This window comes from Jaculus jaculus, chromosome 12 (genome assembly GCF_020740685.1).
Source record: "Jaculus jaculus isolate mJacJac1 chromosome 12, mJacJac1.mat.Y.cur, whole genome shotgun sequence".
Taxonomy (NCBI): Eukaryota; Metazoa; Chordata; class Mammalia; order Rodentia; family Dipodidae; genus Jaculus; species Jaculus jaculus.
Window position 1 is genome coordinate 57,619,972 of NC_059113.1, and position 16,095 is coordinate 57,636,066.

At 42.7% G+C, this 16,095-nt stretch overlaps 1 protein-coding gene and 1 non-coding gene across 2 annotated transcripts in view; both read left to right on the plus strand.

Moving 5' to 3' along the window:
* The window catches only part of Ears2 (glutamyl-tRNA synthetase 2, mitochondrial), a 39,578-nt gene that overhangs the window by 699 nt on the left and 22,784 nt on the right, over window positions 1–16,095 (plus strand). The window contains exon 2 of the mRNA XM_004670202.2: window positions 5,591–5,746. Coding sequence (XP_004670259.2) covers window positions 5,591–5,746 — 156 coding nt within the window. The remainder of the gene's footprint in view (window positions 1–5,590; window positions 5,747–16,095) is intronic.
* On the plus strand, window positions 689–893 carry LOC123453986. The gene has a single exon (XR_006633144.1). It is a non-coding gene; the product is annotated as a small nucleolar RNA U3 (small nucleolar RNA).

Consider the following 16,095-nt stretch of genomic DNA (forward strand, 5'->3'; position numbering starts at 1 on the left):
TATAAACTGCCAAGGCGCAAGGTACAGTGGTCATGGAGAAGTTAGGGCCCATGCTCCTTAAGGAGCTGACGTTCCAATGACGACGTCATACACAAACAGTAATTTTAGAGTAACGTGCTATGTGAGAAAAGAAGCGGGATCGCCATGAGTTCGAGGCCATCCTGAGACTACATAGCGAATTCCAGGTTAACCAGGGCTAGAGTGAGACCCTACCTCGGAGGGTTTAAAAAAAAAAAAAAAAAAGGCTTTGCCGAAGAGATGACATTTCAGTTGAGAACCAAATGGCCAAAAAAAAAAAAAGGTGCCATTTGTGGAAGGAACTGGAGCTGAGGAAATGACAGATATAAAGGCCCTGTGGGTAATATTTTAGGTTCCTTAGCAAGCCAAAGGAAGCAACCTCTAACTGTTCCCCCACCCAAACCAGTTCTCTCTTTCTCAAGCTACCTTCTGTTTGCTTTATAACAAGCATGCCTTTCCTTCCAGACCCCGAGGTCAGCAGGAAAAAAGGGACCTGTATTAGACTATACTTTCAGCGATCTTTTTTTTTTTTTTTTTAGTTTTTCGAGATAGGTTCTCCCTCCAGCCCAGGCTGACCTGGAATTCGCTATGTATTCTCAGGATGGCCTTGAACTCACAGCGATCCTCCTACCTCCGCCTCCCGAGTGCTGGGATTAAAGGCGTGTGCCACCACACCCGGCTCAGGGATCATTTCTGTAGTTCTTTACTATAGAAGTTTCTCTGTGTAGAGTACAGGAACCGTGAGGAGGAGGCTTAGAGTTCTTTCCTGAGCGTGAAGCGGCTCTTGGTGTTGGTTTGGTCCAACCGCCACTAGCAATTGATGATTGTTCCTATTCTCCTTGGGGGGAGCTGAAGGGAAGGGTCTGTGTCACAGTACCTTAGATGCAGAAAGTGGTAGAATGTTTCCGGGCAGGCAGTATAGAATGGAACTTCTGTTTTGTTTTTATGTTTTTGGAAGTAGGCTTTCACTCTAGTCCACACTGATCTGGAATTCACTCTGTAGTCTCAGGCTGGCCTCAAACTCATAGTGATCCTCCTACCTCTGTCTCCTGAGTGCTAGGATTAAAGGCATGCGCCACCACACCTGGCCCTAGAATGGAACTTATGTATAATGGAAGCACTGTTTTTTTATTTCCAATAGTGGATCAGCATTCATATAAGAGCAATGTAAATGAATTATTAGGAAAAGGTGAAATGTTAAAAGCATTCAAGATGTAAGCCCTAAAGGGCCAGGGAGATGGCTCAGTGGCTAAAGGTGCTTGCTTACAAGATAGGAGCCCATTTCTTTTTATGCAACAGATATATAAAATTGCTTTTGTCAAGCTGCTGTAGTTTTCTCAGCCCTGGACTGTGCTCCTTGCTTTAAGAAGCACTTACCTAGTGTGCCAAGATCTGCTATTGCCAGGATCCAAACTTCTGTCTTTGCCAATTCCAAAATGTGTCGTTTGGGCAAAATTATTTAATCTCTTTGAGACGCAGTTTTGCCATTCATCAAGTAGAGCTAATAATAGGACCTGCCTTATGGTTTTGAGCCCAGTGCATCTAAGCTGCTTAGCAAAGTCTGGTACGTGTAAGAAGCATTTAATTAGCCAGTAGCTTCCACTATAATGGTTATAATTCTCATATCTTTTCTGAGCTGCAAGAAATGCCCAAATGGGAAAAACGTTGACTGCTAACAGATAAAAGAATTGCCAAGCAATATAGATCACTGTAACAGCTACAGTTAATTGAAGGTTTTCTTTGTCGTGTGTGTGTGTGTGTGTGTGTGTGCAGATGTGCTAGTCTTTGCACTTGGGGAGCAGGCCAGAGGAGGACTTATGTGTCTTTCCTGTATTGTTCATGAATATTTTTTTAAAATATTTTTTGCTTATTTTTATTTATTTATTATTTGAAAGTGACAGAGAGAGAGAGAGGGAGGGAGGGAGAGGGAGAGAGGGACAGATAGATAGAGAATGGGTGCGCCAGGGCTTCCAGCCACTGCAAATGAACTCCAGATGCATGCGCCCCCTTGTGCATCTGGCTAACCTGAGTCCTGGGGAATCAAGTCTCGAACCAGAGTCCTTAGCCTTCACAGGCAAGCGCTTACCCACTAAGCCATCTCTCCAGCCCTGTTCATGAATATTTAATTCTTGAGAGTCTCTGTGGTTACAGATGTGTGTGGCCACACCCAGTTGTTTAGGGGTATTGGGGAATCAAACTCAGGTGGTCTCTTGCTCTTGAAATCTTCTTAAAAAAAAATATATTTGGGGTTGGAGAGATGGCTTAGTGGTTAAGGCACTTGCTGCAAAGCCAAAGGACCTTGTTGTGATTCCCCATGTAACCCACATGCACAAGGTGGGACGTGCATCTGGAGTTTGTTTGCAGTGCCTGGAAGCCCTAGTGCTCCCATTTTCTCCCTCCCCCTCTCTCCTTCTTTCCTTCTCTCAAATAAATAAAAATATTTTTTAAAATGCTAAGCCAGGCATAGTGATACACACCTTTAATCCCAGCACTCGGGAGGCAGAGAAAGGGGGATCACTGAGAGTTTAAGGCCACCCTGAAACTACAGAGTAGTTTAAAGATTTATTTTTATTTATTTATTAGAGAGAGGGGGAGAGAGAAGGAAAGAATGGGTGTGCCAGGGCCTTTAGCCACTGCAGATGAACTCCAGATGCATGCGCCACCTTGTGCATTTCCAAGATAGGGCCTCACTCTAGTCCAGGCTGACCTGGAATTCACTATGTAGTCTCAAGGTGGCCTAGAATTCACAACAATCCTCCTATGTCTACCTCCTGAGTGTTGGGATTAAGGCCGTGTGCCACCACACCCGGCTTTTAAAAGCTTTATTTATATAATTTGTGGGAGGGGGTGGGAGAGCGAGAGAGAGAATGGATGTGCCAGGGCCTTTAGCCACTGTAAACAACTCCAGAAGCATGCTCGAACGGGTCCTTTGACTTTGTAGGCAAGCACATTAACTGCTAAGCAATCCCTCCAGCCCCCAGGGAGTAATTTTAACACAGGAATCTCTATCAAAGTGGTTGTGTTCGGGCCCCCATATTTCTATAACTAACTAGTCTTTATGCTTTGTAAGTGACCCCCTCAATAAACATTGGTTCACTGAACTGATATTGTTATAACTATACTTTGGTCTGCCATATGAGCCATACTTAGGGTGAAGACATATGTCTGTATCTCCTCAGGGGAAGTTTTCCATGACAGGTAGATAAAGAATTTGAGCCAGCAGGGTCTATTGTGGAAGAGGTGGCGGAAAGAATGTAAGAGCCAAAGGAAGGGTAGGACTCCTTACAATGTGCTCCCCCCAGATAAAAAATGGCCTGGATATACTACACAAAACCATCATAATAGGAGGAAAAGATTATGACATCAAGATAAAAGAGACTGATTGAGATGGGCAGGGGATATGATGGAGAATGAAGTTTCAAAGGGGAAAGTGGGGGAGGGAGGGAGAAAGAATATAAGATCCAAAGGAAGGGTAGGACTCCTTACAACGTGCTCCCTCCAAACATAATGGCCTGGATATCCATGACTTCACAGTGCCTGACACTACCTAAACAAGACCATCATAATAGGAGGAAAAGATCATGACATCAAAATAAAAGAGAGACTGATTGAGATGGGGAGGGGATATGATAGAGAATGGAGTTTCAAAGGGGAAAGTAAGGGGAGAGAGGGCATTACTATGGGATATTGTCTACAATCATGGAAGTTGTTAATTAAAAAAGAAAGAATGAATTTGAGCCAGGCATGGTGGTACACACCTTTAATTCCAGCATTCTGGAGGCAGAGGTAGGAGGATTGCCATGAGTTTGAGGCCACCTGGGACTGCATAGTGAATTCCAGGTCAGCCTGGGCTAAAGTGAGACCCTACCTCAAAAAGACAAAAAGAAAAAAAAAATTGAGTCCAGGTATATATGATGCAAGGTACTGTTTTCCAACTGCTGTCCTATACCTTCTCTCTTTAGAGTCCTGGAACCCAGTGCCACTAAGAGTCACTGGTTCTGGGCTGTAGAGGGCTCAGTGGTTAGAGCATTATTGGTTTTGTGATGGCCTTGCGCTAATTAACCAAAGGTCACACATTTAATCAGGGTTGAGTCAGTTCTTGCTGAGGAACATTTCCTATTCTATGTTGCTTTGGGTACCTGGAAATGCAGATAACGCATCACAAATGCAGCTGAACTGATTATGGAGAGGCAAGGCCCCTGACTTTACCAAAGAAAGTAGGGGAAAGAGGAAATGATAGCCCTTGGAAAACCTAAATTTTTTAGTCAGTTATAATGGAACAGTAAGACCTTAGAATTTAAACCCTAGTGAAGGGAAATATAGTGAAATCAAATAATGCTTTTCATTATCAGTGTTTAAATTTAGTCATTAAGGTGAGGTCTCAAGCAGGCAAAAATAAGATCTCATGAAGCAGAGATACATATTTGTGTGTACATATATACATATATAAGCGGGGGAAAGTGGTGCACGCCTTTAATTGCCACACTGGGTAGGCAGAGGTAGGAGGATCGCTGTGCATTTGAGGCCGCCCTGAGACTACATAGTGAATTCCAGGTCAGCCTGAGCTAGAGCAAAACCCTACCTCAACCCCCCTCCAAAACACCGTATCTGTGTACATATATATTGTCATTTTGCAGAATTTAAATCTGTTACTTATGTATAATTAACTTTTTTTTTTGCCCAGAAGGCATCATTAAATTTGTGTAATTGCACATATGATATAGCTTCAATGAATAATTTTATGCTGCTCCTCCTTCTAGGGAATCTTGGCCATAAAGCATATTTCAAAGTAGAGTAACAGATGCATCTGAGAAGTAGGGGAGCAGTTTTACAAATGATGTGCTCCAAAACCTGAAAATCCTGCATAGTCTTTCCACTTCCACATGGAGGGATGAAATAATTCTACTGCTCCGTCCTTTTCAGTGGTTGAGGGCTGACAAAGAGATAGGATAGGTGTAGCTGTTACTTGGTCTTTAAGATTTTTGAGATATTGTTTTTCTTTGCATGTGCATTTGTGTGGGATGCAGTGTATGCATGAAGTCAATGTCTAGTGTTTCAGTGTCTTCCTCTATCACTTCCCGTGTGTGTGTGTGTGTGTGTGTGTGTGTGTGTGTGTGTGTGTGTTGCCCAGCCTGGCCTCAAATTCATGGCAATTCTCTGACCTCTGACTTCCAAGTGCTGAGATTAAAGGAGTGAACCACAATTCTCAGCCTTACTGCTTTAAAAAAAATTGTTGTGCGGGGGGGGGGGGGGGGTAGTGATTTTGTCATTGCAAATGAACAAAACAGATGCTTATGCACTTTTCTGTAGCCAGCTTACATGAGTAGTTTAGGAATTGAACCTGGGCCAACAGGTTTTGTTTGCAAGTATCTTTAACCCCTGAGCCATGTTCCCAGACCCTTACCTTATTTATTTATTTTTTGAGACAGCCTCAACTCGATGAATGTAGAATTTACCAGTTCCACTAGACTAACTGGCCAGTGAGTCCCAGGGATTCCCTGTCTCTGCCTCCCCAGCACTGGGATTCCAGCTAGCTTTTTTCCTGTCCTGACTTGTTCTTGTCTTCTACAAGGCTTCTTGCATTTGGGTGGTCTCCGCACTGCCCTTTACAACTACATCTTTGCCAAGAAGCACAAGGGGAGCTTCATCCTGAGGCTGGAGGACACTGATCAGAGCCGCCTGGTGCCTGGGGCAGCGGAGAACATTGAGGACATGCTGGAGTGGGCAGGTGAGGCTGGCAGGGAAAGGAATCTGTTATTTATTTATTTGATAGAATGAGTGAGAGAGAGAATGGCCACACCATGGCCTGTAGTCACTGGAAACAAAACTCCAGAACCATGTGCCACCTTGTGCATCTGGCCTACGTGGGTACTGGGTAATTCATTGAACCAGGGTCCTTAAGCTTCACAGGCAAGAGCCTTAGCCACTGAGCCATCTCTCCAGCGCCCTCTTTTTTGTTTGTTTCTAGGTAGGGTCTCACTCTGGCCCAGGCTAACCTGGAATTCACTATGTACTCTCAGGCTGGTGATCTTCCTACCTCTGACTCCCCAGTACTGGGATTAAGGGCTTGCCCCATCACGCACGGCCAGAAATCTACATTTTTAAAAATTTATTTATGTGAGAGAGAGAGACAGAGAGAATGGGCATACCAAGGCCTCCAGCCACTGCAAATGAACTCTAGATGCATGTGCCACTTTGTGCATCTACGTGGGTCCTGGGGAATCGAACCTAGGTTCTTTGGCTTTGCAGGTAAGCACCTTAACTATTAAGCCATCTCCCAGTCCAGAAATCTACATTTTTAAAAATTGAATACTTCCCATTGTTAAACCTGGGCACATATATATACACACACACACACATATATATGGTTTGATTTTAAAAAATATATGTTTATTTGAGAGAGAGAGAGAGAGTGGGTGCACCAGGGCCTCCTGCCCCTACAAACGAACTCCAGACATATGTGCCATCTTGTGCATCTAGCTTACATGGGTACTATGGAATAAACCTGGGTCCTTAGGTTTCTCAGGCAAACGCTTTAACTGCGAAGCCATCTCTCTAGCCCCTGTTGTATTTTTTTAAACCACATGATTATGAGCCAAACATAATGAGTGCAATCTTAGAATTCATCTTGTATAAAGTTTAATTCTAAGGACAACTAGTTTTGACAAAGAAAGGGAAGAATGTGTTTGCGTTTCCAGGGTCAACACAAACCCCTGAGGGCCCCTACTAAAGACAGGTATGACTAAGGAAAAATACCAAGACTGTTTAGAGATGGTATTCTCATTTCTTTGTTTGTTTGATTTTTGGTTTTTCAAGGTAAGGTCTCACTCTAGCTCAGGCTGACCTGGAATTTAGTATGTATTCCAGGGTGGCCTCGAACTCATCCTCCTACCTCTTCCTCCCAAGTGCTGGGATTAAAGGCATGTGCCACCATACCTGGCTAGAGATATTATTCTCATCTCAGGTAAATTATTCACTAGACTCAGAGTTCCTAGGGAGCAAAAATCCATTTTATTTCTAGCTTGTTTGTTTGTTTTTGTTTTTTCCCAGGTAGGGCCTCATTCTAGCTCAGGCTGACCTGGAATTCACTATGTAGTCTCAGGGTGGCCTCGAACTCACAATGATCCCCTATCTCTGCCTCCTGAGTGCTGGGATTAAAGGTGTGAGCCGCCACTCCTGGCTGTTATGAAAGCTTTTGTACAAATTTAGTTGAGGTTCACTGAATAAAGGAATGTATTCAACAAAGCTGTTTTCTATGGTCCAGCCCCTGAGAACACTGAACCAGAAGGCCTAGTTGCTCAGTAAGAAGGGTGAACCAGATAAACCAATGTTTTTGTTGTTATTGTTTTTTGGGCTTTTTAATTTTTTTTTTTTAATTGAGAGCTTTTTTTGTTTCTTTGTTTTGTTTCTTGAGGTAGGATCTCACTTTAGCTCAGGCTGACCTGGAATTTTCTATGTAGTCACAGGGTGGCCTTGAACTCAAAATGATCCTCCTACCTCTGCCTGAGCTACCATGCCTGGCATGAGAACTTTTTTTTAAAATTTAATATAATTTTTTTTATTGACAGCTTCCATAATTTAAGCAATATTCCATGCTAATTCCCTCCTTCCCACCACTCTTCCCTTTGAAACTCTACTCTCTTGAGAGATAGACCAAGAGAGGCAGATAGAAAGGCATGGGTTTATGCCTTTAATCCCAGCACACAGGAGGCCGAGGTAGGTGGATCCCGTTGAGTTCAAGGCCACTCTGAGGTTACATAGTGAATTCCAGGTCAGCCTGAGCTGGAGTGAGACCCTGCCTCAAAAAACAAAACAACAGGGCTGGAGAGATGGCTTAGCGGTTGAGCGCTTGCTGTGAAGCCTAAGGACCCCGGTTCGAGGCTCGGTTCCCCCGGTCCCACGTTAGCCAGATGCACAGGGGGGCGCACGTGTCTGGAGGTCGTTTGCAGAGGCTGGAAGCCCTGGCGCGCCCATTCTCTCTCTCTCCCTCTACCTGTCTTTCTCTCTGTGTCTGTCACTCTCAAATAAATAAATTTAAAAAATTAAAAAAAAAAAAAAACAACAACAACAAAAGAATGGGCACACCCGGACCTCCAGCCACTGCTGGCTTATGTGGGTCCTGAGGAATCTATCCTGGGTCCTTTGTCTTTACAGACAGGTACCTTAACCGCTAAGCCATCTCTCTAGCCCCTGTTTTGTTTTTTTTTTTATTTTTCTTTTTTTATTTTTATTAACATTTTCCATGATTATAAAATATATCCCATGGTAATTCCCTCCCTCCCCACCCCCACACTTTCCCATTTGAAATTCCATTCTCCATCATATTACCTCCCCATTACAATCTTTGTAATTACATATATACAATATCAACCTATTAAGTATCCTCCCCCCTTCCTTTCTCTTCCCTTTATGTCTCCTTTTTAACTTACTGGCCTCTGCTACTAAGTATTTTCATTCTCACACAGAAGCCCAGTCATCTGTAGCTAGGATCCACATATGAGAGAGAACATGTGGCGCTTGGCTTTCTGGGTCTGGGTTACCTCACTTAGTATAATACTTTCCAGGTCCATCCATTTTTCTGTAAATTTCATAACTTCATTTTTCTTTACCGCTGAGTAGAACTCCATTGTATAAATGTGCCACATCTTCATTATCCACTCATCTGTTGAGGGACATCTAGGCTGGTTCCATTTCCCAGCTATTATAAATTGAGCAGCAATAAACATGGTTGAACACGTACTTCTAAGGAAATGTGATGAGTCTTTTGGACATATGCCTAGGAGTGCTATAGCTGGGTCATATGGTAGATCAATCTCTAGCTGTTTTAGGAACCTCCACACTGTTTTCCACAATGGCTGGACCAGATTGCATTCCCACCAGCAGTGCAGAAGGGTTCCTATTTTTCCACATCCCCGCCAACATTTATGATCATTTGTTTTCATGATGGTGGCCAATCTGACAGGAGTGAGATGGAATCTCAATGTAGTTTTAATCTGCATTTCCCTGATGACTAGTGACGTAGAACATTTTTTTTTTAATAATTTTTATTAATATTTTCCATGATTATAAAATATATCCCATGGTAATTCCCTCCCTCCCCACCCCACACTTTCCCGTTTGAAATTCCATTTTCAATCATATTACCTCCCCATTACAATCATTGTAATTACATATATACAATATCAACCTATTAAGTATCCTCCTCCCTTCCTTTCTCCACCCTTTATGTCTCCTTTTCAACTTACTGGCCTCTGCTACTAAGTATTTTCATTCTCACACAGAAGCCCAGTCATCTGTAGCTAGGATCCCCATATGAGGGAGAACATGTGGCGCTTGGCTTTCTGGGCCTGGGTTACCTGACTTAGTATAATACTTTCCAGGTCCATCCATTTTTCTGTAAATTTCATAACTTCATTTTTCTTTACCGCTGAGTAGAACTCCATTGTATAAATGTACCACATCTTCATTATCCACTCATCTGTTGAGGGACATCTAGGCTGGTTCCATTTCCCAGCTATTATAAATTGAGCAGCAATAAACATGGTTGAGCATGTACTTCTAAGGAAATGAGATGAGTCCTTTGGATATATGCCTAGGAGTGCTATAGCTGGGTCATATGGTAGATCAATCTCTAGCTGCTTTAGGAACCTCCACACTGTTTTCCACAATGGCTGGACCAGATTGCATTCCCACCAGCAGTGCAGAAGGGTTCCTTTTTTTCCACATCCCCGCCAACATTTATGATCATTTGTTTTCATGATGGTGGCCAATCTGACAGGAGTGAGATGGAATCTCAATGTAGTTTTAATCTGCATTTCCCTGATGACTAGTGACGTAGAACATTTTTTTAGGTGCTTATATGCCATTCGTATTTCTTCCTTTGAGAGCTCTCTATTTAGCTCCATAGCCCATTTTTTGATTGGCTTATTTGATTCCTTATTATTTAACTTTATGAGTTCTTTGTATATCCTAGATATTAATCCTTAATCAGATATATAGCTGGCGAAGATTTTTTCCCATTCTGTAGGTTGCCTCTTTGCTTTTTTCACTGTGTCCTTTGCAGTGCAAAATCTTTGTAATTTCATTAGGTCCCAGTGGTTAATCTGTGGTTTTATTGCCTGAGCAATTGGGGTTGTATTCAGAAAGTCTTTGCCAAGACCAATATGTTGAAGGGTTTCCCCTACTTTTTCCTCTAGCAGTTTCAGAGTTTCCGGTCTGATGTTAAGGTCTTTAATCCACTTGGACTTAATTCTTGTGCATGGCGAGAGAGAAGAATCTATTTTCATCCTTCTGCAGATATATATCCAGTTTTCAAAACACCATTTGCTGAAGAGGCTGTCTCTTCTCCAATGAGTATTTTTGGCATTTTTATCGAATATCAGGTGGCTATAGCTACTTGGGCTTACATCTGGGTCCTCTGTTCTGTTCCACTGATCTACATGTCTGTTTTTGTGCCAGTACCATGCTGTTTTTGTTACTATGGCTCTGTAGTATAGGTTAAAATCAGGTATGGTGATACCACCAGCCTCTTTTTTGTTGCCCAGTATTATTTTAGATATTCGAGGTTTTCTGTGATTCCAAATGAATTTTTGGATTTTTTTATATTTCCATGAAGAAAGCCTTTGGAATTTTGATAGGGATTGCATTAAATGTGTAGATTGCTTTAGGTAAGATTGCCATTTTCACAATATTGATTCTTCCAATCCAGGAACAAGGGATGTTTCTCCACTTTCTAGTGTCTTCTGCAATTTCTCGCTTGAGTGTTTTAAAGTTCTCATTGTATAGATTCTTTACTTCCTTGGTTCGGTTTATTCCAAGGTACTTTATTTTTTTTGATGCAATTGTGAATAGGAGTGATTTTCTGATTTCATCCTCTGTGTGTTTGTTGTTAGCATATATGAAGGCTACTGATTTCTGTGTATTTATTTTGTATCCTGCTACATTGCTGTAGGTTTTGATGAGCTCTAACAGCTTGCTAGTAGAGTCTCTAGGGTCCTTTATGTATAGAATCATGTCATCTGCAAATAATGATAACTTGATTTCTTCCTTTCCAATTTGTATCCCTTTTATGTGTGTCTCTTGCCTTATTGCTATGGCTAAGACTTCCAAAACTATATTAAATAAAAGTGGGGACAGTGGACACCCTTGTCTTGTTCCTGATTTTAGTGGAAAAGCTTCCAGTTTTTCCCCATTTAGTAATATGTTGGCTGTAGGCTTGTCATAAATAGCCTTTATTATATTGAGATATGTTCCTTCTATTCCCAGTCTCTGTAGGACTTTTATCATGAAGGAATGTTGGATTTTGTCAAATGCTTTCTCTGCGTCTAATGAGATGATCATGTGATTTTTGTCCTTCAACCTGTTTATGTAATGTATTACATTTATATATTTGTGTATGTTGAACCATCCCTGCATCTCTGGGATAAAGCCTACTTCCCTGTTGTTTTTTTAATAATAAAATCTCACTGTACAGCCCAGGCTGGCCTCAGTTTCCCAAGGGCTGGAATTATAGGTATGTACCACCACACCTACTTAGACTAATGCATTCTTTTTCTGTAGTGCTGGGGACCTAAGCAGGCCCTTGAGCATAGAAAGTATACTACCACTGGGCTCTATCCAAGCCCCCTAATTCATTCTCTCTTTCTCTCTCTCTCTCTCTCAGTCTCTTTTTTTTTTTTTTTTTTTGGTTTTTCAAGGTAGGGTTTCACTGTAGTTAGGCTGACCTGGAATTCACTATGTCTTCTCAGGGTGGCCTCGAACTCACGGTGCTTCTACCAGTGCCTTCCGAGTGCTAGGATTAAAGGCACTGTCCACCACACCCAGCCTAATTCATTCTTAACCTAATAATAATGATAAGATTTAGAGAAACTTGGGGCTGGAATAGATGGTTAAGGTACTTGCTGCAAAGCCTAATGGCCAGGATTCAGTTACTTGACTACTGAATGAATTCAGGATTCAGGATTCATTACCCATGTAAAGTCAGGTGCACAAAGTGGCACATGTGTTTGGAGTTCATTTGCAATGGCTAGAGGCCCTGGTGTGCCCATTTTCTCTACCTGCCTCTTTTTCTTTCTCTGTCTCTCACATAAATAAATAAATAATAAATTAGGTGGGGTTTTTTTGTTGTTGTTTGTTTGTTTTTTAGTTAAGAATGGGGCTGGTCAGGCCCAGAAAGCCAAGCGCCACATGTTCTCTCTCATATGTGGATCCTAGCTACAGATGACTGGGCTTCTGCGTGAGAATGAAAATACTTAGTAGCAGAGGCCAGTAAGTAAAAAAGGAGACATAAAGGGTAGAGAAAGGGGGCTGGAGAGATGGCTTAGCGGTTAAGCGCTTACCTGTGAAGTCAAAGGACCCCGGTTCGAGGCTTGGTTCCCCAGGACCCACGTTAGCCAGATGCACAAGGGGGCGCATGCATCTGGAGTTCGTTTGCAGTGGCTGGAAGCCCTGGCGCGCCCATTCTCAATCCCTCTCTCTCTGTCTCTTTTTCTCTCGCTCTCTCTGTCACTCTCAAATAAATAAATAAATGACCAAAAAAAAATTAAAAAAAAAAAAAGGATAGAGAAAGGAAGTGAGGAGGATACTTAATAGGTTGATATTGTATATATGTAATTACAATGATTGTAATGGGGAGGTAATATGATGGAGAATGGAATTTCAAATGGGAAAGTGTGGGGGTGGGGAGGGAGGGAATTACCATGGGATATATTTTATAATCATGGAAAATATTAATAAAAGTTAAAAAAAAAAAAGAATGGGGCTGGAGAGATGGCTTAGCAGTTAAGGCATTTGCCTGCAAAGCCAAAGAACCTCGGTTCAGTTCCCCAGGACCCACATAAACCAGATGCACACGGTGGCTAATGCATCTGGAGTTCGCTTGCAGCTGCTGGAGGCCATGGTGCGCCCATTTTCTCTTTCTCTTTCTCTCTCTCAAGTAAATAAAAATTAAAAAGAATGAAGAAAACATTTTTAAAAATATTTTTATTTGGGAGGCTGGAAAGATGGCATAGCGGTTAAATGCTTGCCTGTGAAGCCTAAGCTTCTGGATTCAAGGCTCGATTCCCCAGAACCCACACAAGCCAGATGCACAAGATGGCACATGCATCTGGAGTTCATTTGCAGTGGTTGGAGGCCCTGGCATGCCCATTCTCTCTATATATATATCTTCCTCTTTCTCTCTCTGTCACTCTCAAGTAAATAAATAAGAATAAACAAAATTTTTTTAAAAAAATATTTTTGTTCATTTATTCATTTGTAAGCAGAGAGATACAGAGCCACAAAGAGGAAATGTGGGCATGCCAGGGCACTCTAGCCACTGCAAATAAACTCCAGATGCATTCACCACTTTGTGTATCTGGCTGACGTGGGTAGTGGAGAATTGAACCCAGGTTTTTCGGCTCTAGAAACAAGCATCTTAACTGCTAAGCCATGTCTCCAGCCCAAGGAAGACATTTCATTTCATTTTCTTTTTTCGTTTTTTTCAAGGTAGGATCTCACTCTATCCCAGGCTGACTTTGAATTCACTATGTATTCTCAGGCAGGCCTGGAACTCACAGCGATCCTCCTGTCTCTGCCTCCCAAGTGGTGGGATTAAAGGCATGCCCCGGTGAGGAAGATATTTCTTTATCTCTGGCCTCCATGTGCATATGCATGCCTGTAGACACACACATAAACACACATGCATGCTCACCACGTTGAAAAATAAAAAACAAAAGTAACAGAATTTGATAAGGCGCCAGATATTGTGTCACTTACCTGTGATTCTAGTGCAGCTGAAAATGAGACTGGAGGATTTTGAGTTTGAGGCCAGCCTGTGCTACATAGCAAGACTCAAAAATTCAAAAAGGGCCTGGGTGTGCTGGTGCAGGCCTTTAATCCTAGCACTCAGGAGGCAGAGGCAGGACGGTTGCTGTGAGTTCATGGCCAGCTTGGCTACTTAATGAATTCCAGGTCAGCCTAGGCTAATTTAGACCTTACCTTAAAACAAAATTCAAAAAGGGGCTGGAAAGATGGCTTAGCAGTTAAGGTGCTAGTATGTTGTCTAAGGACCTATGTTTGACTCTCCAGATCACACGTAAGTCAGACGCACAGTGATGCAAGGTCGCACATGTGTATAAGCGCACAAGGGGACACACAGGTCTAGACTTCAATTGTAGTAGCTGGAGGCCCTGGCACACCATTTCTCTCTCTCACACTATCACAAAAAAAAAGGCAGTCTGTTGGGCTTGCCTCAAAAGGGGGTGGGGCTGGTGTGATGGCTCAGCAATTAAGGTACTTGCCTGCAAAGCCTAAAGACCCAGGCATGGTGGAATACATCTTTAATCCTAGCACTCAGGAGGCAGAGATAGAAGGATCACCGTGAGCTCAGGGCCAGCCTAAAACTCCCTAGTGAATTCCAGGTCAGCCTGGGCTAGAGCAAGACCCTACCTCAAAAAAAAAAAAAAAAAAAAAAAAAAAGACCCGGATTTGATTCCCTAGTATCCATGTAAAGCCAGATGTACAAAGTGGCACATGCATCTGGAGTTCATTTGTACTGGGTAGAGGCCCTGGCACACTCATTCATTCTCTTTCTCTCTCTGCTTGCAAATAAATAGAAATATTTTAAAAATTAAAAATAATTCATGGGCTGGAGAGATGGCTTAGCAGTTAAGCGCTTGCCTATGAAGCCTAAGGACCTCGGTTCAAGGCTTAATTCCCCAGGACCCATGTAAGCCAGATGCACAGGTGGCATATGCATCTGGCGTTCATGTGCAATGGCTGAAGGACCTGACATTCCCATTCTCTCTCTATCTACCTTTTTCTCTCTGTGTCTGTTGCTCTCAAATAAATAAAAATGAACAAAAAAAATTAAAAATAATTCATAACAGCCAGGCATGGTAGCACATGCCTTTCATCCCAGCATTCTAGAGGCAGAGGTAGGTAGATCCCTGGGAGTTTGAGGCCACCCTGAGAGTACATAGTGAATTCCAGGTCAGCCTGGGCTAGAAAGCGATATCCTACCTCAGAAAAACAAACCAACAAATGAAAAAAAAAATTCATAGTTTGATCTGGAGATGGTTCCAAAGTTTACCTCATCTAGTTTGCATGCCTATAATCTCCCCATCCTCCTTTTCTTTTGGCAGGGCCTCATGGAGCCAAAGCTTGTCTTTAACTCCTGATTCTTCTGCTTTTATCTGCTCATACTGGGATTGTAAGTAAATGACTTTGTCACAGTCAGGTCCGCATTGCTGGCAGAAATCACCCAACCAAGAGCAGCTTGTGGGGAAAAAGGGGGTTTATTTTGGCTTACAAACTTCAGGGGAAGCTCTATGATGGCAGGGGAAAACGATGGCATGAGCAGAGGGTGGATATCACCCCCTGGCCAATATAAGGTAGATAATAGTAACAGGAGAGTGTGCCAAACACTGGCAAGGGGAAACTGGGTATAATGCCCATAAACCAACAATACACTGCCTCCAAGAGGTGTTAATTTCCATCAGTGGGAACCTAGCATTCAGAACACCTAACTTTATGAGAGACACCTGAATCAAACCACCATAGAGTCTAAACTCAGCCTTTTTGAAAAATATTTTTTGTTCATTTTTATTTATTTATTTGAGAATGACAGAGAGAAAGAACGAGGCAGATAGAGAGAGAGAATGGGTGTGCCAGGGCTTCCAGCCACTGCAAACGAACTCCAGACGTGTGCACTCCCTAGTGCATCTGGCTAACGTGGGTCCTGGGAATCGAGCCTTGAACTGGGGTCCTTAGGCTTCACAGGCAAGCGCTTAACCGCTAAGCCATGTCTCCAGTCCCCTTTTTTAGTTTCTTGAGGTAGGGTCTTTCTCTGTTTAGCCCAAGGGGACCTGAAATTCACTGTAGTCTCAGGGTAGCCTCAAACACAGCAATCCTCCTACCACTGCCTCCCCAATGCAGTAGCCCAGGCTGGCCTGAACTCCCAGCAATCTTAGTGTCCCCAAGTCCTGAGTTCTGGGATTGCACGGCATCAGCCACCATACCTGGCTCCCAGCCCTCTTCCCCCTGGAAGAGGTCTCACTGTAGCCCAGACTCACCTGGAATTCACTCTGCAGTCTCAGA